This window comes from Xiphias gladius, chromosome 23, assembly GCF_016859285.1.
Source record: "Xiphias gladius isolate SHS-SW01 ecotype Sanya breed wild chromosome 23, ASM1685928v1, whole genome shotgun sequence".
Taxonomy (NCBI): Eukaryota; Metazoa; Chordata; class Actinopteri; order Istiophoriformes; family Xiphiidae; genus Xiphias; species Xiphias gladius.
In genome coordinates, this window is record NC_053422.1 from 16,556,291 (window position 1) to 16,578,564 (window position 22,274).

The following is a 22,274-nucleotide window of genomic DNA, read 5'->3' on the forward strand; positions in this document are numbered from 1 at the left end:
TTTCTTAATATAAGTAGGATATTTACATTGACTTTCCTTTACATAACATATGTTAAATAAAGCGTGTCAGCGTGTAGTAGCTCTTATAGATTGGCGATTAATAAAATGCTTCAGATTTAAGCAATATTTTAAACAAAATTGTGGTAAAATAAGTTTTCAGTCAGCTGAGAATTACGGAGAAACTGAGTTGCACTTTCGGAAGACCGCCATCTGGGGGCGGTGTTTTATTCTGACAATTTGGGAGACTAGAAGTGATGGAGCCGTCGACAATGGATGCAAAACTCAGCCTGGTCGTCTGAGCGCTGTGAATCAGGCACATTAATAAGAATGGAAATGGCTACAATCGTGGATATGGTCTTCGAGTTGCGGCAGTAAGAGAGGAACAGCTGTGCGGACATCGGGTCGCTTTTAGAGACGAGCCCAAGTCCGCGTCGCATCTTTCCGTGTCATTGTTGGACCAGGCCCGCCCATACTCCAGAGCGTCTCCGGGAAACCGGCTACAGCAGACAATGGACCACTACACACCACAGCGGAGTTGGGCTGCTGCGAAATGTGTCAGAGTCTGGTCAGCCTGATGCCGTTTTCAGCAGATGAGGTGTGGAAAACGAGAGGCGTCTTAACGCGCTGCTCCTGAGCAGCTGGATCGCTTTCGACAATGACCTTCATTGTGTTAGTGCATCACCGGTAGCGCCACGGATACCTCCAACATTAAATCACACTCGATTCCGCCCGCCCATCATGGACTTCCCAGGTCATTTCCAGCACATTTTCAAGCAGCTAAACCACCAGCGCCTCCATGCTCAGCTGTGTGACTGTCTGGTGGTGGTCGGAGGCCAGAGCTTCCAGGCTCACCGCTCCATCCTGGCAGCTTGCAGCTCTCACTTCAGAGCTCTCCTGAGCTCCAATGACAGCGCTGACGAGGTTGGAGGAGCAAGAGCGGACGGACGCAAAGTTGGAGGCCCCAGTGTGATGGAGCTAGATCCAGAGGTGGTGACCCCTGAAGCCTTCTCCACCCTGCTAGACATGATTTACACCTCCACGCTCTCCCTGGGGGCCTCCAATGTGATGGACGTGCTGTTGGCAGCCTCGCACCTGCACCTGAACGCTGTGGTGAAGGCATGCAAGCTCCACCTGTCCAGGAAAAACTTCCCCGCCTCGCCGCCTAAAGGATGGAGGTCAATGCAACAGCAGCAGCAGTGTCCCCCCTCACAGGCAGAGGGGTCATCTTTGCTTCAACAGGTAACTTCTGCTATGGAGAAGGATTTAGATGAAGGGGTAGTGAGAGTTGAGGTGAGCCAGTCGGGCGGGGTTGAAGATCAGGGGGTGAGGAGGAGAGTCAGTGGCGAGCAGAGTGCTGCAGCAGCATCCTCGAGGCATAAAAGAAAGTCCCACGAGGACAGGCTTGGCGGCAGGAAGAAAAGCTGCAGGCTGCCTGGAGAAAACTACAAGGAGTGTTCACCTACTGTTACCAGCAGAAGCACCGTCAGCACAGAGGAGGGAGGAGAAGATCTGCTGTCGCCAGACTGCCCGAAGAAGACCGGCGGACTCTGGGAGAACCGAGGCGATGAGGAGGAGGAGCTGGAGGAGAAATACGAGGCAACCAAGGGAGAGTCAGAGGAGATCCAGCTGCCGAGCCAGTCAGACAGCATCACAGGAGATGTGGGTGCGTGGGGGAAGGATGAAGACACCGATCTAGACACGGTGGTGAAAGTAAAAGTGGGAGAAGAAGGGGCAGAGGAGGGAGAGGAGCCAAAGATGGTGGTGATTGATGTGAAAAAGGAAAATCTAAGCTCATATTCCCCAGATTTAGATCCTCCACCATGTCCACCCCAAGACTGCACAGACAATTTGAACGCACAAGTAAATGATGAGAAAGAGGCCACAGTAGCCAGCCCAGCAGAGGGTGGTGTTAGCCCTTTACAATCTCAGCTGTGCACAGACCTTCAAACTGATGCACCCAGAGAGGCCGGAGGTTTGGGTGAGGACTCAGTCGACGGTGAAGGCCTGGACAGCCTCTCAGAACTGGCCTTCTCCTGCTTCCTCAATCCCAGTGCCGAAAGTGTCATGGGAGCTCTGGAAGAAGAAGACAGCCTAGCTAGTCTCACAGCTGCTGCTGCTGCAGCTGCCGTCGCCAGCGATGCTCCTGCAGCGACTGGAAATACAGGTGAACCATGTCAAAACTCAGAAGAAGCAAACACTTCCTCTGCTCAGTCCTCTGACTCCTCCTCTTCCTCTCTTGTTTTTCCAGTTACTTCTGTCCCCTTGCAGCAACTTCTCCCAACTCAGAGCCCTGGTTTTAGTGACACGCTCATCCTGCAGCCCACCCAGAACTCTTTAGCAGGGTTTCTGAGCGGCATCAGACCGGGCCTCAGTCTGGAAGCCTCCCTCGTCCAACCCTCCAGGGTCGCGAAAAGCTCAGGGGCAACAACCTTCCGTCGCATCGCCCCCAAAGTGCCGCCTGGATCCGAGGCAGGCACAGATCCTTCCTCGTCCTCTGGATCAGCAGGGGATGCTGCTGACCGGCCGCCTCTAACCAGAGCTTCAGAGGATGTCCTGTCCAAGTGCAAGAAAGCAGCTGCCGAAGACCACGTGCTGTTAGTGGAAGGGGAGAAGAAATACGCCTGCAACATCTGCTGTAAGACATTCATGAACCTGACGGACTGTAAGAAGCATATTCGTGTCCACACAGGAGAAAAGCCCTATCCCTGTCCAAAGTGTGGCAAACGCTTCAGCCAGTCTTCCCATCTTTACAAGCACTCTAAGAATACCTGTCTAAACTGGAAAGATGATCAGTCCTTCCCAGACACTCTACTCTGACCTCTTTGCTAGAGGCACACACTTGACACGATACTTAGGAAAGAAAAAAAAAAAAAAAAAATCATTCCGTGAACTTGATTATTTGTTAATCCCAAACACTTTCCCATGAATCCATTTTTGATTTTATGTTACATGAAACCAACGTCAATTTGCTGGTGTATCGCTGAAGTTATTTAAAGTTTTTTATGTTCTCAACTATGCCGATTTGTTTCATAATCGAAACAGATTAAATGTAGCCAAACCGATCTGATCGCACAGAAAAATCTTCATCCTCACTGCTAGATTAAGAGTGATGAGATAAAATAATGCACTTGGTGAATTTTATTGATCTTAAAATCTATTTCATGCATGAGGATCTTTTTTTTTTAAAAAACAAACACGCACAAAGCTTTACATGTCAACCAAATTATAGGTTTTTATTCTTCAGAAAAATCCCATTTCACACAAAGCTGGAGTGTTGTCATGTTTACTAACAGTGGACATGGAGCATTATCATTAGAATTTTAACATTTTAACTTGCAAATGAGAAAAGGTTTCTACAGCTCAAATGCAATTTTCCGTAGGACCAGTCTAGTATAGCGTGACTGTTCACTGAAATCCACGCAGCACCGGAGGAGGCAGTAGGCACAGCGGCTCCGTTTCAGGCTCTAGAAGGTGAGTTCACTGGGCATTTCTGTGCCTCTTAAACCACCCAGCAGGTTTCTTGCTGCCAACTCTGACATGACACCTCTTGTTGAATAGGTGGCACTGCCGATGTGCGGCAACACCACTTCACAAGATAAGAGAGGACAGAGAAATACCATTAAAAAAAGAAAATCAAGGCAAAATATCACGTGAACCTTTTTTTTTTGTCAAATCAGGAGGCAAAGAAAAGACTTCTTCAGATACATTGTGCTACTCACCACAGTTTTTTAGTGTAAGAAGGGGGTGGTTTGTTGGGAGTGGCTCAGGTGTTGTGACATCCATTCCAGCTGCAGCTATCTGTCCGCTGCTCAAAGCCTCGTACAGATCCTCCTGGTTCAGCACAACCCCCCTAAAACCAGTCATTTACCACATAGTCATCCTTATGTCTGCTATTTTTATAACAAACATAGCTGGTGTCAAAGATGTGTGAGAACGATCTACAGCCATGAAAAAGTCCATGGGTGCAGAGTATATTTCCAACCCAGTGCTTTCCTCAGAATGCACACTCGGCTTTGCGCTGCTTTGGAAGTCTACCTGCTTGAGTTGACTAAGACTGCAGTGTTCTTCATCTTGCTGAAGAAGGCCTTGTCACACAGCCCCTGGGTTTCGGGCGTCAGGGAGCAGGAAACAACTATGAAGTCGCTCTCCGACGCAAGCGTGTCCAGGGGAACTGTTCAACAGAGAGGAGAGGATAAGAGAGGAAACAGAAAATAAATATGCAGACCTTCTAACCAAGACCCCTTATTTTTATTAAAGTTTTATAAAATTATTAGATTTTCACCTCTTCTCTCTTTCAGTCATTGCCCTTTCACTGTTTAAGTTTCCCTTCTTATTCTTACCAAATTCTCCATTCACCTCTGCGGCGTGGGCCTTGGCTGTTCTCCCAAAGTACAGCAGCCTCTTCACTCCAAAAGGCATGAGTCTCTTAGCAATGGCCATACCTGAACACAAGCACTACCAGTTATTCACCTGTCAACAGGTCCCAAACAGCGTGAGGAAAATAATATCACGTGCTGCTAGTTAGTTAGGGACTGAAGCAATAACAGCAAGCCTTACCAATGCGTCCCAGTCCAATGATTCCTACTGTGCTGCCGGTAAGTCCGTAACCACACAGCCAGAGAGGCTTCCATGAGCTCCAGCCACCACTTTGACAAAAAAAAAAAAAAAAAAAGAGAAAAGGACGATTGTATGGCTCAATTAAGGCTATTACTTCTACTTACAGTTAAAAAGTCACAGAAGCACAATCAAAAGAAAACACTGATAAGCGTAAATGTGTAACTTGGTGAGACTGACTTTTTGACCTCCTCCACTCCCTCTGGTAGTCTGCGAGCGGTGGCCAGCAGCAGAGCTACTGTCAGTTCAGCGGTGGCATCAGTCAGCACATCCGGAGTGTATCCGACGCGTATGCCACTGCCGAAAACAAACGGCGGTAGAGCTTAGAAGCCACGTGACACTTCTTCCTCCTAGTCGAAGGTTGTTTTTGTCAGTGCGGGCTACAGTTTTTATTTTCGGTGTAACCTACCGTCTTTTTATTTCATCCAGAGCCAAGTGGTCAAATCCCACGGACAGGGTGCTGATTACTTTTAGGTTTGGTCCTTTAATCAGAGACAGATCAGATGAAAAACTGAAATTTAGACACTAGTACACTTGATCACTGACATTTGATATGTTTTAATTAAAGCTAAAAAAAATAAAAAAAAATACGTGGGTTATATTAGTTGATTGAAAAATTGATCAGCAACAATTTTGATAATCGATTAATAATTTTATGCAATTTATTTAGAAATATGCACACAAACACACACACACACACACACAAAAATCCCTGGTTCCAGCTTCTCAAAAGTGTGGATTTGTTGCTTTGCCCTGTTTCATGTCATTGTAAATTACAGTTGCTATTAAAAAGTACTGATATCCCTTGGAAGTTTTCATATTTTATTGTCGCTTGTCCCTTGTGAATTTACTCACAGGGATGAATAAAGTCTTATCTTAACCTATAATAACACATCATAGTTAACTGGTTGATTACCTTTTATATTATTAATCTGAATCTGGAGAGAAAGTAGCAATTACAGTCATCAGATAAATGTGTTGGAGTAAAAAGTGCAATATTTGCCTCTGAAGTGTAGTGGAGTAGAGGCAGCAGTAGGTAGAAGTACCTCAAAATTGTACTTAGTACACAGAACTCCCTGGAAACCAGTACAGATACTGAATGGATCATAAAGTAAACCGATTGATTGATTGATTAGTACAATGGCCCGGTTCTACACACACAAGATAAGGAGTACCTGCAGCATCCAGAACCTCAACATCGATCTTGTCTGACAGCAGACACAGAAGACCCTGGGCCCCCTGCACACCTCTGAGAAGCTCTGCTCTCGGCACAGGTTCGTCCGAGTCCCACAGAGACACCTCGCACCTGTTTGCATGGAGACAGAAAAGGAGGAGATGGATGTCATTCAGCCGTGCGGGCTGATTGAGGCATGAAGCCGTCAGTCTACGAGGAAACTGACGATGGTGGTGGTGGATGTGTGTCAGCCCTGGGGGAGGTCACGGGGTTAAAATCTTTCGATCTCACGATCTCTTGGCTGCAAATGGCCGAGTCAAGCTGAGCTTAGAAGACAGCTAGGGTTCACTGCTGCTGTTAGCTGAGGAATGCTGCTTTGTCAATGTCAAATAACAGTTAAAACTACTTTCGCACCCCTCGGCCGCCGCCAGGATCTTCATCCCCTCCTGCGGGATGCGCCTCGTCACGAAAACCTTCATGAGTTTTCCAGCCGCCTGCATCAGTCTGTAAAGGCCGGGGTGACTCTGAACCCTCTACCGACTGAAGACCGGGAAGTGCGCGGGCTGGGGGGGGACGTGTTCCCAGCCGGCCCAGGCGGATACTCCGACTGTTTAACCCCTCAGCGTCCGCAGCGCGCACACAGGAAGAACTGCACTTCACTCGCTCCTCAACGCACCAGGGAGGGAACTACTTCGTTTCATATGAGCTCGCCTGCGTGGATTGGTGGCTCTTTTGCCCTAAGGGGTGGGTCTGCGGCGCCGTCATCGGTCTCCTAAGACTTGGAGCCGCGCCGTTCAGCTGGACTCGTTATTCGTTTATTTGGGAGCCACTTGTGATTGTCCCCGATCATCTCATCCTAGTAAGGTCAAGTTTACACGTCTCTGATTCGGCTTCCTGGGTTTGGTGGGAAAAAGTAGGGAGCGGACCATGTGGTAGGCAACGGAGAGCCCCCCCCCCCCCCCGACGCATGCGCACTGAAAGCGTTCAAACTTAATCGAAATATCGTCATTTTCCTGCTCACAGTGGTAAACACATATCAGAATGAACGCAGCAGTCAGCAGTGGCGGAAATAATATTGAATACATTTACTCAAGTGTACTCTACATTTTTTAAGTACTATAATACTTTACTTGAGTGTTTACATTTGATTACACTGTATCATTTTACTCCGCTACATTTCAAAAGGGAAATGTTGTTTTTCAGAGAAATATGTTAATTATTAAAATAGCAGTCTCGTAAATCTGATGCAATTAATAACCTATAGATTACAAACCGCGCAATAGTCTGAAATAGTTCAAATATCATAAAATATAACACTGACAGGGGCCATTTTACTGCATTTGTTGCTGATAATAATGTACTTTTACTTAAACTGAAGTATTTTTATACTTTAACATTGTGGTATTGTTATTTTAACTTAAGTTATGTTAACAATACTGAATACTTCCTCCACCACTAACAGCCAGAAATAAATAGAATGAAATAAGAAAAAGAAACAAGACATTTATTTCTTGTTATCCATTTGTCTATTCATCACTCGAGAAGTGTATTTCTTGGTAGTAGTTTTGGAGTATCAATTATCCTCAACTGAAAATGAAAGTGGTGGAAAGTAACCAAGCACATTTACTGAAGTACTGTACTTATGTACATTTTTCTGGTACTTGAACTCAACCTGAGTATTCCCATTTTCTGTTACTTTATACATCTCCACCAAAATTCCAAGGCAAATATAGTACTTTTTGCCACATTATATTTATCTGACAACTATACTTAATAGTTAGTTTTCAGATTAACATTTTACATAAGACATATGATTAGTTTATAAAATAAGTTTTAAAAAAAAGATTAAATCTGCCGGCCTTTTTGGCTTGTGGCCCCTTATAAAAAAGCAGTGTGTAGTTGGAGCACGTCGTGATGATTGAATTTGAATAACTGTTAAATTAATAAACACAGATTTGTGTATCAGGACATTACTTTGTCTTGTTCCCCCTCCTAATAATCAACTCACGACCCCTGTGACCATTTCAAGCGAGCCATGCCCCCTAGGTCGAGACTAAACTAGTAACTTTATATCAGGTGGTTGAAACTAGCCCCAATTTTGACCAACTGCAGCCGTAAAAATGTTGCTTACACATCGATGCATCGACCTAATAGTAGAGGCAACCGAAGTCGGATTTTGCAGGACTTTTACTTGTATTTTTAGATTGTTGTATTGGTACATTTATATAAGTATAGGGGTTGAGTGCTTGTTAAACCACTGTCCATTGCTGAAAATGTACTCGCTTTCCTTTCCAGACAAGCTTTTTTTCCTTCCTTCCGGCCACTGCGTGGCGGCGGCGGCGACGTCGACGTGCCTGAACGTTCGCGTGCGTATGACGTCGTCGTCCTCTCCTCCGCGAGCTCCTCTCCTCCTTTGGGGAAGCCGCTGGGCTGTATATGGTGAAGTACTCTCCCTCCAAACAAAATAGAGGGCGGAATAAGGAGCTCTCGGTACAAAACAAGTAGCCACCAAAGCAGGACACTGGATACCGGACCCAGCCTGGACAAGGTGAGAAGTTTGTCTTCTTTGTCGTTGTTTTTTTTTTTTTTTTTTTTTAATATTATATATCCGTGTTGTCTTGGACACAGCAGCAGCAACAGTCAGCAGCAGCAGCCGCTGTTAGCTCCGTCTGGCCGCCCGCAGGCTTCGCAGCCCGTTGTTCGTGGTTTGGCGCAGCAGCGAAGCGCAGTCTGCTTTCGGCGCGTCGGTCAGGATCACACCGCTCGGTTATCGCCTCTCACCGGTTCACCGCGTCGGGATGTACGGTCGGCGTGTTGCCTGCGCGCAGCGAGCCGGGGCCGTAGCACGTATTTCGCTGTCATTCAACGCAGACGTTACCACTCTGTCACAGCGGCTGTCAGCGGAAAACCGGCTGAAGAAACCCTTCATGGGAGGATTTCTAGAATGTTTAATTACGTGGATTAAAAATGAGGCTTTCTCTCATTGTGCTAACCTTCGGCCGTGCCATTTTTTACATACAGTACTTTATTTACATTGGTCAGTTTTACTGTACATAATGTCCCGAGGCACATCCTTAAATGCCAGACTGCACTTCAGCAGCAATAACGACATCTTGTCTAAGCACAACAAGGGACTGAAGTATCAGTATTTAGTCTCACTCAAATATCGATACATTTTTATAGCCTGCATTTTTCTGCATTTTTGCTTTTATTACATACATAATTAAAATTGTGTGCTGTATTGACAATGCAGTTTCATTTCTGTTTATGCAAAGAGTGAGAATAAATTCCGCCTTTGATGGAAGATATAGATGCAATTGTCAATCACAGTACATGTATTTTTTTTCTACCTTGCTGTTGATATGTGTTGTGGAAATATTGGGACATTTTCTTGAAACTCAGTGGAGAAATCCTTTATAGATTAAATATTTAGATAAAATGTCTGCTTTACCCTAATCTAGCAAAGTGGCTTACTGACAAGTCAAGGTACTTCATCGCATCGCATGGTTGCAAAAATCCTGCAAATCCTCTAATGTCATTAGTACAATTAATGGAACCAGAGATATGACAAAAGCTCACGGCACATACCTTCATATTGCCCAGCCCTGCCTCCGCTGGATTAAACAACTATGAAACTATTGTGAAAACTATTCCTTCCAAATCACGTAACTCCCTGAACTCCTTCCTCAGACTCTTCTCTACCTCTGAATTTAAAAAAAAAAGAAGCTAATTTTATCGGATGTAATCAAACCCAAATATTCCTGTGTCCTTTCAGAAAAAAAATTATCGGGATTGGCCCCGTCCACGGCGCACTTTTGGCTGAGGAACCTGCAGAGCCTATCTGAGCCTGCCAGCAACAGCAGGTTTAGTGGAGACAGATCTGTATTGTGCAATGGCTCTGTTGACCCTGCACAGGATCCCATCCCTCTCCACCGCTCCAGTGAGTTCACTCAGCTCCACGCTTTTTTGTACGCAAACAAGTTGGGCATCCTATCCTCAGATATGGTGTTCTTTACCTGTGCTTCAGGAAGAGTGATTTAGAACTATATAAAGCCATTCATGTCGGGCCTTCTTACTTCTGCACGAAGAGCAGTTTTTCCTGAATGTGTCCCTTTGTGGATATCATCGCTGCATTTGCCTGAATGATAGAGGGGCTTTTTTGTTTTACTGTTGTTGCCAGGCATGTGATCGCACTGATGGGCTTACAGCGCAACAATGCCGCAGATACTTAGGTCATCAAAAGTAATTTAGCTCCCTTTCACATTCATTACAGAGCTGTCCGAGAGTGATTGAATCACCGTCTGTTTGTCTAAATCTCCTCTGTCACTGTAGCTGTTTAATGCATCCATATAATCATATAAACACTGTATCAACAGCCTCTTTCTGTAACTTTATCTCTTCTCTTCTGTCCCATTCTGTCACTTTTTCATGAAGATGATTTAACTTTAAGTCAACTGCTTGATTTTTCTTCTGGTGTTTATCATTGCTGACTAAACCATGACCTGACTCTGGGTCCAAGTCTCATTTTTTGCATATTTGTCACAGAATGTAATCACTCTACTATCTTAACTTGTGCTCTCCTTTTTTTCTTCTTCAAATCCTCATCGTTCCACTCCTGGCTCCTGCCCACTTCTCCTCTTTAATTTCTGTTTTTTTTTTTCTCTTGACTCTGTCTGGACATGTCAGTTGCGTAACAGGTAATGTTACAGTCTCAAGTTTGTTTTTCTCTGTAAACTTTTGCTACTACTGCTGCTTCTCTGTTCTTTCTTTCTTCCTCCCTTTTCTCGTATCGTATTTCTCCTTTATTTCTTATGCTTTTCTTCTATAATTTCACTGCCATTCTCTTTGTTTATATCTATCCCCCCTTAGTGTCCTCTTCCCTCTACTCACATATCACTCTGTGTCTGTCTTCCACTGCACCTTATCTGTGTTGCACCACATTTCACCCAAAGAAATTTGAGAACATTTTTTCCGGCCATTTGTGTCCACACTTGTAACAGGAAAAACATCTCACACACACTGCTCCAGAAAGCTTGTTATAGTGTTTAAACACTTTTGTCTTCATGAAGTTAGAAATGTGACCTTTTGGGAACATTAGAACCAGTGAGCATCATTTTCTCGTAATAAGTAGCGTATTACAACCCCAGCATCTGCTTACAACTATCTTTGGGATGTGTCTATGTCAAATCTTTGTCATTATTATAAACAACTTGAACAAGATAAATTTTGCAGTCTGCTGGAGTGTATAGAAAAGACCAATTTAACTATGGTATTAAATAAATAAATACAATTTTATAAACATGATTATCATTTTTTAAAGAAAAAAAAAATTTGAGGCATAATTTAGGTTTGTAAAAAAAAAAACGGAACCCCACAAACACAATAGACGCTCAGCAGTATTTGTATTTTCCGATCTTCTTGATGAGCCTTTCTTGTGTTTTTTTTTTTTTTTTTTTTTTTTTTAAGGATGAAAGCCACCAGAGAAAAGGGAGACTTCAGAAAAGGTACATATAAACACATGTCCTCTCTGAATTGTCGCGTAATTGAACTTGTAACAAAATGATAACCAGCTGTTTGATGACAGCAGTGTTAAACTAACCGATGTGTGTCCGCCTCCAGGGAGAGCTTTGCCCTCATGAAGGGGGCGGTCCTTCTGCTGGAAGAGGGTGAGGGGCTGGGCCTTAGCGATGAGACTTCTCACGATGCGACTTCTCCCATGAAGCAAGGCGGTGGAGCGTCAGACACACAGCACAGACACCTCCATGCCATGGTTGAACAGCTCAGACCTGAAGATACCATCAAGCTGGTGAGGCCCCCAGGTTTCCCAGGCACGTCTCTGGTATCTGGAGAGAAAAACTTGCGTCACTAAAAACCAGGGGCAATTCTGATAATTGGAGTCATCTACTTCTTCTGTATTAAAACTAACCTGTTGTTAAGTCAGAGGGTAGATTTGTACTTTCAGCCTGGACAGTCACACATGAGGTTTAAACATGTAAATGGTCCAACAGTTTACCTGTGAGTAAGATTAGACTTGATTTGATGCACCAGAGCAGGCACTCTAAAAGCAAAACATCTCACACACATCATGCTGGATCAATTCAATTGAATTTATTACACAAGTAATTGTGCAGCAGTAGGTGGACAGTGTGCTGTGAGTGGGACACATCAGGTAGACAGTCATTTTCTGTAAATTGTTAAGGGCAACATCAAACTTTAATGTAAATATGTAAGCGGAATACCACATCAGTGGACTTTATTGGTTGCTTTGCATGTTTCAGCCCATCTACTGCAAAACAGTGTATTACTGATGCTTTCCAAAGCATTCCACCGATTTTGAGATTGACCAATACGTTTTCCAGGCCGCTGCTGGATTCACTTCATCTCTGAAATAGGAAAATCTGTTTACAGAGAATTAATAAAAACAATTCATAAGGCTAATCCATCACGTTTAACATTGAGTTGGGTTTACTTATTTATTTATCAATTATGTTACCGTGCTGAAATCATGAAAGACAAAGTCAAATGGAGGCGGAAAACTAAAAGCAAACATGGAAGTAATACAAATCTTAACATTAAAAACATTGAGTTTTAAAAATAATCTGTATCAACCCAGAAATAAATTTAAACCGGAGGTCGTCTGGATGGTGGAAAAAAAAAAAATCAATCAATCTAGAATACAATGTTTACTTTAGACGTACAGTATTTAGAGCTAATGGGCTAAAACACATAAAAAGAAAGAACACAGGTATGGTCCTTTAAGTGAACTATGTCCAGTATCTTGGTTTCTCTGTAAACATTACACTGACTTCCTTGACTTGATTTTCTCAGGAGGGCCAAGGAAAATATACTGCACAATATATTTTACCCTGTTTGTAATCAGACAGGTTTATTGAGTCTAAGGGGTAAGTCCAGACTTCAGAAGAAACTGCAACATGTTGCTCAAATAAAACACTGATTTTACAGAGCGTGTTGCCTTCCTGTCTGTCTCCCTGCTGCTCTCGTCCTCTCTGCACTCTGCCATGCAGGCGGTGCAGTTGGAGTCCGTCAGCCCCGTCAGAGTCAGGTATCTGATCGTCGTTTCCACTCTCGGCAGCAAACAGGAGAGTATCCTGCTGGGCATGGACTTCCCCAACTCAGACAGGTTTGTGTAACCGCTACGCTGGTGATGCCGTTTCACAAAGATAAGATTTCCATTCGATTATCAATTTCTGGTTCAGCTTTGACATTTCAAAATTCCTTCCTTGTCTTGTCTGTGTCCTCACTGCCTCTTTGCAGTGATCAGTGCACCATCGGCCTGGTCCTGCCGATATGGAGCGACACGCAGGTGTATCTGGATGGAGATGGGTAAGAAGAAACATTTTTTAAAAAGAGTAAAAGCGTAAGCGAGTAGTTTCTGAGGCTGCAGCACAGACGGTACAGCTTGATGTTTGGGATTCTGGCCAGAGATAATGAGAATGAGTAATGATTCTATTTATGGAGTTGAATCATTCTCCATGAATTACAATTGCTCCTTTCACTCACAGTCAGTACGTAAAGGTCAGTGAGATTTGAGCTGCTGAAATATTCTGGTAAATATACTCCCTGGTTGCATTGCAGTGCATCCACAACCCCCAAAAGTCCACTCCAGCCCATTTTTAGTGTAAAATTTTAGTAGCCTGAGATTGTTGAACCAGCTATGATGTAATCAAAATGATTGGGGCTGTTTTCTTGCCCCTCATCACAGTTTTTGCTGTGGCAACTCTTTAGCCGTCAATGCTCAAAAGAAGATGTGGGGAAAGGGCAGCGTGTAACTAAGATTTAGCAGGTCTTAAAACAGTTGGGATCAACTGCTGTCGACTGCTGTGTTTGAACTGATCTGCCATCACACGCTGATTATCATGCAAGGTGCTTTGATCGGCTGCCATGACACACACTTTCTATACAAGAATCATCACTAATTTATACTGAATAATTAAATACTCTCGGCCTGTTTTCATTGTCGGTCTGCTTTGTAGTAATGCTCACAATGCTTCTTGTCGGTGTGACCCCCACATTTCCATTTCTTCTCTTTCTCTTCCTCTGGCTTAATTATTGGGGCTCACGTTTATTCCTTTTTCCACAGCGGTTTTAGCGTGACCTCAGCAGAGGAGACTAGAATTTTTAAGCCTGTTTCCATGCAGACTATGTGGTGAGTAAAGTGCTGACACCCAGGTATTAACACCAGGCATGGATGTCCTTTTTATGGCATCCAGCACATTATACCCTTAAGTACCTCATTAAGACTCCCCACCTTTTTTTGTAATTATTTTATTGTTTTTTTTACAATCCTCAACTTCCTGTACTGACATTATCTTCTTCTCCCCCTCCCCACCGCTGCAAGGTCAGTGCTGCAGGTGTTGCACGGCTGCTGCGAGCGGGCGGTCAAGGCAGCGGTGATCCCAGGCTGTGGGCTGGAGTGGGCCCAGCACTACCACAAGCACATCGAGTCGGAACGCTTCTGCCTCAACGAGTGGGAGGTCATGAACGACCTGGAGTCAGTCCGAAAGGACATTATTGGACAGAGGTAAGCATCTGTTCTGTTTAAATGTTAATTCAGCATTTTTAATTTATTCTTTTATCTGTGGGAGCTGAGTGAGCTGAAACACAAGTATTTAGATCTGTAATCAAGTAAAAGTAGAAATTCAACAAACTCCACTACAAGTAGTCCAGCATTCAAAATCTATCACAAGCAGAAATACAGAAGTATTATCAGCAAAATATACTTGAAATATCAAAAGTAAAAGTTCTAGCTAAATAGCCCCATGTGAGTGTTATATTATTGTACGTTATGATACTGATGCATTCATGTGTTCTTGATTTGCAAAGTAAGCACTAACTACAGCTGTTAGATAAATGTAGTGGACTAAAAAGTACAATATTACCTTCTAAAAATGTAGTGGAGTAAAAGTATAAAGTATCATCGATTGGAAATTCTTAATTAAAGTACAAGTACCTCAAAACTGTGCTTAAATATAGTACTTAAATAAATGTACTGAGTTACATTCCACTGCCTGCTGCTGTAAATGTTGAAATAAAATTAAAGTCGTCACCTGTTCTTACTGCCACTGCACACCTGTCGATTCCCGCTAAATTTTCATATTTATTTGTACGCAAAGTTCGGCAGACAGACTGTCCAAGGAGAGGCTGATCAAAGAGCACTTGCGAGACATTATGAGGACTGAAGACCTGGACAACCTCACATCTAAAATGGTGAGACATGGGTAGTTGTAAAGAGGAAGTAGGCTCGAATAAAGACAGAGAACTACTAGAGCGGGGCTGCAGAAAATAATAGGTTAGAAAAATAAGAGAATGTAGGCAAGCCTGTATAATCTGATCTTTGCTCTGCTGTAGGTGCACTCTGCCCTGGAGACGAGGATAGGCTTTGACATGAGACCTTACATGCAGTACATTGACAATGAGATCCTGGTCACCATGGCTCAGATGGACAAGCCCTCTAAAATATTTGACTATCTTTATCTGGTGAGTAATTGCTTGGCTTCAAAGACAGCGATGAGACCACGGTGAGAAGCCCCTCTTTTGTTTTGGACAGCAAACTTACGGAAGTGTGCTTTCACCAGGATGTTGTATGTGACTGTAACTTCCTCTTTGTGGGAGATGTGTGTTGACAGTGATAGGGAAGGCGGCTGTGTAGGCCCTTCTCTTTTCTTTCACGCTCTGTGCCCTCAACGAAAACATCTCTTTCCTTGTCTGGTTTCAGGGCTCTGAGTGGAATGCAGCTAACTTTGAGGAGCTGCAGAAAAACAAGTCAGTGTTTTCACTTGCAACATTTTCCATGGATCTGTGTATTCTTCTTATTGTCTCTAGTTTCCATCGTCTCATGACATGGGTTATACTGACTTGTGTATTGTGTTTTGCTGAGTCACAGCTGTTGCTGTTTGTGTCTGTATGTTTTTCAGCATCGGCTACATTCTGAATGTGACGAGAGAGATTGACAACTTTTTCCCAGAGTCCTGCACTTACATGAATATCAGAGTGTACGATGTCGAAGCCACCGACCTGCTCTCTCACTGGACAGACACATACAACTTCATCAACACTGCAAGGTAGTCCTGAAACCCTACACACATTAGAACACACCTCAAATCCAACATCTCTAAACCACTGAGTGAGCTCCTGTTGGTCTCTCCGTATTGCAGGAAGAGTGGACAGGCGGTGCTGGTGCACTGTAAGATGGGCGTTTCACGCTCGGCGTCCACGGTGATCGCCTATGCCATGAAGCAGCAGCGCTGGCCGCTGGACGTGGCGTTGGCTTACGTCAGGGAACGTCGGTCCATCGTTAAGCCCAACGAGGGCTTCATGAAGCAGCTCCAGACCTACAATGGCATCCTCAACGCCAGGTCAGGCATGGTCTTGGGCTTCATAACGTATGAAGTTTTTAGTTTGCCGCTGTTTGTGACTTCTTTGTTGATTTATGGGGCTCATGTGAGGACTGTGCCGTCTTCTCAATCATCATTCCAGCCAGCAGCGTCACAGCGCACTCTGGAGGCGAAAGTCGAGAGACCAAAGACAAAAGTCAGTACGCACGGGAGAGGGAGGGGAGGATGGCAAGCCAGATGAGGAAGGGGAAGAGGAAGAGGAAGAGGATGAGGGACTTGATTATGACGATGATTTAGAAAGTCCAGATGAAAAAGATTCAGGTAGCCTGGATGAAAAAGATGCCTCAGACGATGACACAGAGGTAATTAATTACAACAACATGCTATTAGCATCTTAAATCCTTTTTATCTTTATGGCCTAACCCTTTATCTTCTCAAACATACCCAGGTGTTTGGAGAACCCATCCCCATGTCTGACACCAACCGAGAACCTGGGCAGACAGGACCACCAGGTGTCGGTCCCATAATCACTGTAAATGAACCAGAAAAGGTGCGAAGGCTGCCTGACAAAAATTTACTCGCACACCCTGCATCTGAAGGCGATCTCCCCATTACACTGCAACCTTCACTCCTTTTTTGATACACTTTTGTTTTTTTTCTGACTCATCTCAAGGTTGCCCCAAGTGTTGATCGCAGTGGCAGGATGAACCTCTTCTCCCTCATGCAGTCCATTAGTGAACTGAAAGACGAGGATGTGGGACTTGAACAGGTAAATGAAGCAGTGTGCTGAGAGGAACGACTCAGCACACTTACAGTCTGCCTTTCGTACTCTTTGTTGTTGTTGTAAGTCGAGCTATCAGACAAATGGCTGATGTGTTAGGTTAAGAAATTTACTCTGGAAAGAGGCAGGAGAAGCGTAGACCACATGGTTTAAGTAACTGTAATTGACCTTTTATTTAATTTCACTTTAATGGTTTGTAGTTGCGCTGTAGACTTGTGCCCATATTGTCACAGGTATATCAGTATATTTTTTAGTTGGCACTTAAAGTACAAAGGTTGGCATTTCTCTTGTCTTTTTAAAATCCCACTTGACTTTTTATATTAAAAGGGTGTATCTACGCTCTTTGTGACAGTGCCGGCAAATGGCAGATGCAGAAAATACACTCTATATAACATAATTCCATGTGTGGGTTTGTTGTAATATTGCAGCTTTTGATTACCTGAGACACTCATGATGAGCTGTAATCTTTTTCAGCTTCTTTTTCCTGTTAAGTTTAAGACCCTTCAAATTTCTTAATAGATGGAATATTTCTGCTCTGTGACACTTAGGGCTGCAACTATTGATAATTTTCATCGTCGATGAATCTGATGATTATTTTCTCAATTAATTGCTTAATCGTTTAGTCTGACTGTGATGTCTCCACTTTGCTTGTTTAGTCCAGCTAACAGTCCAGAATATTCAATTTGCTTTTATATATGACAAAGATATACAGCAAATTGTAACATCTGAGAAGCTGGAACTAGATAATATTTTGCAATTTTATTTGAAAAATGAAACAATTATTGGATTATCAATATAGCCGATTTGTTTTTTTGCCTATCGGCTAATCGATTAATCTACTAATCGTTGCAGCCCTAGTGCCAATGCCAATTTCCAGCTCAATAAGTAACTACTCTGCTACTTAATTTTCATTTCAAAGCTTCCTGGCAGTCTGAGGCGATCTCCAGGACAGCGGAGGCGAAGCCACGTGCGACGCGGTCTGATTCACCAGAGAGCATGTGTGGATATTTCGCCTGAACCACGCAGCCTGCCAGACGCCGGTCCAAGTAAACCTTCAAGTGATTAAAGACATGGAAGAGCAGGGAGGCAGAGGGTCCTGTGAAGGAGGCAGAGCGGAGGAAAAGCATGGTGGGGGAGAAGTCTTGAATATGAGGCCTGAAGTAAAGCTCTGGTAACATGGCATGTTTTTTTATACACAGCTACACTCTGGCTCAGCTACAGTAAATATTTTAGATCATTTGGATGTTGAAAGTTTTAATTTATGTTTCAAAGGTTGTTTTCATTGCATTTCTCCGTTCATAATTGTTATTGATAGAAGGATCTTGCTGCAGTATTGCTATACCAGGAAAAGCCACGATGTCTAACTGATACATATTTCTATTATTATGGTTTAAACAGTGTTTTTAGAACATATCGTGCCACATAAAGACGGACCCGTCTCTCCCTCCATGTAGCGTCCTCTTTCTTGAGCGTTCGTCTTACCTCTTCCCATCTTCGGCCCTTGTATTACCAGTCCAGAGATTAGATCTATGCAATTACTGCTCTTTTACTGTTCTCTGTAAATATAAGACTGTATGCTGCCAATCCAAGGTAGACGGTTTTAAATGTTTTTCATATTCTCTCTCTCATCAGAAGTCTTTTTCACAGTTGTACATCAGTCACAGATGAGATGAATTTATTGTGTCTAAGCTGTGCATTAAGGACCAAGTTAGGGCCAGTTTTATGGCACAAGCCTGTTTGCCAAACTATGTATTCCAATGTGCCAATGAATATATATTTAATTGAAAATCTTTATCATGTCAGTATGTTAAAAACCAATGTCACCCGTTTTATTTTTATTCATTCTGTTTAAATTTTTGTATGAGTGCCTTCAACCTGAGAATGAAATATGACTATGACTGGTGTTAATGTTTTTACTACAAGGTGGTGGCAAAATATTGTATGTGACTTGTACTGTTTCTCACTTGGTTTAATTGCAGTATAAATGTGACTTCCCAAGATTTTGCATGTATGCATAGTGCACATAAATAAATAAATATATAAATATATATATATATATATATATATATATATATACATACATAAATATGTATAAATATATATATATAAACACACACACATAGTATATACATGTATGTATCGACACATAATTGCCGATGAACTGGGTGCATGTTGTGTTTTTAAACCAGCCTGTAAGAGCAAACTGTTCAGGGTTTTATCATTTATTTATATTGAAATTTAATGGATTAATTTTTTTTTTTGTCAGATTTATGATCAGAAGATGCTGGTATTACTTTTCAGTCAGTGAACCCAAGCTACAAGTTAAATACATTTAACCTACATGCTCACCATTAAAAGAAAAAGAAACCATGCACTTTATAATCCCACAACACACACTGTTCCCACTGCCTGAGCCAACGTCACGCTGTACTATGATCAAAATGATCAGTGATTTTTTTTTTTTAAATCTTAAATCCACATCTCTATGCCTTGTTGTGTTATCCTCTCCACTGTCTGCACCTCACTCTTGTTTATAACAAGCATTATGAGTGAAAAATAAATTATTATACTTAAACCAACTGCTTTGTTTCTTGATTGAATAACACACCAGAGGAGAAATGCTTATGTTCAGAAACATTTTTATCCACAAGAGACAGAGCACAGGGATAAGCAACCTTGCTTCAGCGATCATTTTGAGTCTCTTTATAATTGTAATTTACTGTAGTACTGGTACAGTCATAATTCACCACAGAGCAGATATAGTAAAGGGTCACAAAGGATATTTTTACAAAACAACAGATGCGATAGATGACACGTAAATTTAGGTCCCGATGTATTTCCTTCTGGGTTCACTGAGGGTGATTCCCCCTCCTTTCATTGCTGCCCTGAAAGACTGAACCTGTGAAAGAGGAAAATATATATATATAATAAGGAAGAGATAAACATGAAGAAGGTGATGGAAAAAAAAAAAGACATAGAAATCACTTCTCTAACAGAAATTCATGCTTTATGTACTCACAGCGTCAGAGCGGTACGTCCAGGGAATGGCCCTGTACACCATCCTGGTGATGCCAGCCTGTTGACATCGATGTGCCAGCACCTCGCCCACAGCCTGACACGCTGCCACACACCTTGTAGAAGCCAGCTCCTTTTTCACGGCCCACTCCGTGGTTGAACAGGTCAGCACTGGGACAGGAGAGCTGCTGGAGAACACTTGTGCCGTCACATGATGCTGAGTGCGAGAAAACACCAACCTGAAACGAGACAAACATGGTAAAACAGGAGAAACAGATGCAGGAGGAAGCAAGGGCATGACATATTAATATTTTTTCCCATACCAATATTTATCTTTATATGGCAAATGTATGCAAAATTACGCAGAATGACCAATCAAAAATAATGTTCACAGCCAAAAACAATGCCATTGTTGTGCATTATATCAAAACTTCACACATCTAAAACAAAACCTCAATAATTAACTATTTAAATTCAAATTTGTTTGGAATCATTCTTTTGGATAACAGAATATTGTAAACATTATCCCCTGATGTCGCCACCAGAAATAGATGTATAATAATACTGAATTACTTCCCATCACTAGGGGCATCCTTTTGAGATAACACAGAAAGGGAAATCAAAAGAATTGGTTATCTGCATGCAACCGCAGTTTAGCCATAAAGAATAATACAGTAACTCCATTTATTATTTATAGTCTTTTGTATTATTTATATGGCAGGATTTTTTTTTAAATATCGTCAAGACAAACATGCAATTTGGGTCACAAAAACACTGAAGACCGATTTCTCTCAAAATTGATTTCTGAAATACTAAAAAAATCCTTTTGACATTGCGACAAAAACTGGGGAGATTAAACACCTGATTTTACAAGGAGCTTTAGAAAAGTGTTATGACATGTTTCCCATGCACACACTCAGACCTGTGGTAGAACTGCCGGTGGGGCCAGGTCGTCTTCCAGCCCCGGTCTTTCACAGCCAGAGCCATCTGCTCCAGGTTCCGGGGGTTTCTGTTCACAAAGGTCGGGTTCACGGCTTCATTGTCGTCCGCGCTGGGCTCCGGCTGGGAGGCTTCTTGGCTCAGACAACGAGCTGAGACACGGACGACAGGTAAAACAACAGAAAACAAAGGCTGAGCGGTTCGTCACTGTACGTCCAGCCACAAAACTGTTGGGTGTGTTTGGGTTAAAGTAGCCATTACAGTCTACCTGTTAAATAAGGTTAACGCAGGTAAACACAGCGCCAGCGTGTTAGTAGCTTTAAGATAACCAGAATAAGGTTAAAGGGCCGTGATGGAAATAACTTTACCGAACTTACCGGTCTGGTTTGTAGCCACAACCGGACGACACCGTTGAATTTGACCTAACAGCTGCCGCACACTGCGATTTAATCCACTCAGCGCCATCTCCTCCTCAGCTGTGTTCACTTCACAAACTAGAACAAAGGCTCGGTCAGTGTACTAGATTTTCTATCCTCAAAAACATGAAGACATACTCTAGCAATTTGGTTACGGACTCACCAGGACACGTCGAACGCCATCTTTGACATTCAGACAACATCCGGTTCACTTGGTGCCACTTTAGAAGCAGCACTGAGAGAAACAAACCTCAACACCTGATGTTCCGCTTACACGTCTTCGTCAAGAAGAATAAGATTTGCTGTCCATTTATCCTACAATAACTTCCAGTGCTGGAAAGAAACTTAATACATAAATCAAGTGCTACACCTAAATACCTCTACTCCACTACATGTACGTGGGAAATCTTGTATATACAGTCTGATTTTATACAGCTACATTTATCTGGAACATGTTATATATATACATATTATACTCTTAAAATATGATAGTGTATACCACAAAAAGTGTATAATGTAGTTTAAATTAGTTCCACCTTGACCAGCTATTTTAATGCTGTTTAGATGTTGATGCGTCAGTAATAATAACCTAATAACGTGATATATCCAAAACTCTGGAATCGGCCATTTTGCACAATGGGTACTTTTACTTTTTATACATACAGTATATTTTGCTGATACTACTCATTAACTTTTTAAGTAAGATTTTGAATGCAAGTCTTCTTATATATAATATATATCTATTACCACTTATTTAAAATGTTCTGGCACTTGTTGTATGCACTTAAATGTAAAGCACACAGAGTTTACATATAATTAACTGTGCTATATAAATATAGTTGTCTTACATTTACATTGTGGTATTACACCTTATACTACTGACTTACACTCAAATAAAGGATTTAAGTACTTCTTCCATCACTGGCAACTTCACAAATTAGTCAAGCATACATGACACAATAAATAGTGTGACTACACAA

General features: G+C 42.5%; 4 protein-coding genes across 5 annotated transcripts; 2 read left to right on the forward strand and 2 right to left on the reverse strand.

Moving 5' to 3' along the window:
* Positions 1-451: 451 nt before the first annotated feature.
* On the forward strand, positions 452-2,838 carry LOC120785516 (zinc finger and BTB domain-containing protein 5-like). Its single transcript, XM_040120292.1, has one exon. The coding sequence runs from the start codon at positions 739-741 to the stop codon at positions 2,815-2,817; it is 2,079 nt and encodes a 692-aa protein (XP_039976226.1). The 5' UTR covers positions 452-738; the 3' UTR covers positions 2,818-2,838.
* Positions 2,839-3,217: 379 nt separating this feature from the next.
* Positions 3,218-6,736, reverse strand: grhpra (glyoxylate reductase/hydroxypyruvate reductase a). Its single transcript, XM_040119033.1, has 9 exons — positions 6,203-6,736; positions 5,790-5,920; positions 5,024-5,096; positions 4,795-4,911; positions 4,558-4,646; positions 4,341-4,442; positions 4,036-4,171; positions 3,720-3,850; positions 3,218-3,586 (listed from the first exon to the last, which is right to left on the reverse strand). Exons 1-9 carry the CDS (start codon positions 6,286-6,288, stop codon positions 3,465-3,467), a joined length of 987 nt encoding a protein of 328 aa, XP_039974967.1. The 5' UTR covers positions 6,289-6,736; the 3' UTR covers positions 3,218-3,464.
* Positions 6,737-8,131: 1,395 nt separating this feature from the next.
* On the forward strand, positions 8,132-19,066 carry si:ch211-203d1.3 (protein phosphatase Slingshot homolog 3). 2 transcript variants are annotated; one of them, XM_040119210.1, is made up of 18 exons: positions 8,132-8,336; positions 9,564-9,728; positions 10,475-10,485; positions 11,255-11,292; positions 11,408-11,594; positions 12,814-12,929; positions 13,064-13,132; positions 13,890-13,955; positions 14,148-14,330; positions 14,923-15,016; positions 15,158-15,286; positions 15,525-15,571; positions 15,724-15,870; positions 15,964-16,164; positions 16,286-16,505; positions 16,592-16,693; positions 16,817-16,912; positions 17,844-19,066. In XM_040119210.1, the coding sequence occupies exons 5-18, from the start codon at positions 11,424-11,426 to the stop codon at positions 17,988-17,990; spliced, it is 1,788 nt and encodes a 595-aa protein (XP_039975144.1). In that variant the 5' UTR covers positions 8,132-8,336; positions 9,564-9,728; positions 10,475-10,485; positions 11,255-11,292; positions 11,408-11,423; the 3' UTR covers positions 17,991-19,066. The 2 variants fall into 2 exon arrangements, with proteins under 2 accessions (XP_039975144.1, XP_039975143.1); XM_040119209.1 differs by lacking the exon at positions 10,475-10,485.
* A 398-nt stretch (positions 19,067-19,464) lies between these two features.
* Positions 19,465-21,589, reverse strand: mrpl18 (mitochondrial ribosomal protein L18). Its single transcript, XM_040119211.1, has 5 exons — positions 21,458-21,589; positions 21,256-21,372; positions 20,862-21,030; positions 19,944-20,178; positions 19,465-19,823 (listed from the first exon to the last, which is right to left on the reverse strand). The coding sequence occupies exons 1-5, from the start codon at positions 21,495-21,497 to the stop codon at positions 19,746-19,748; spliced, it is 639 nt and encodes a 212-aa protein (XP_039975145.1). The 5' UTR covers positions 21,498-21,589; the 3' UTR covers positions 19,465-19,745.
* Positions 21,590-22,274: the final 685 nt, after the last annotated feature.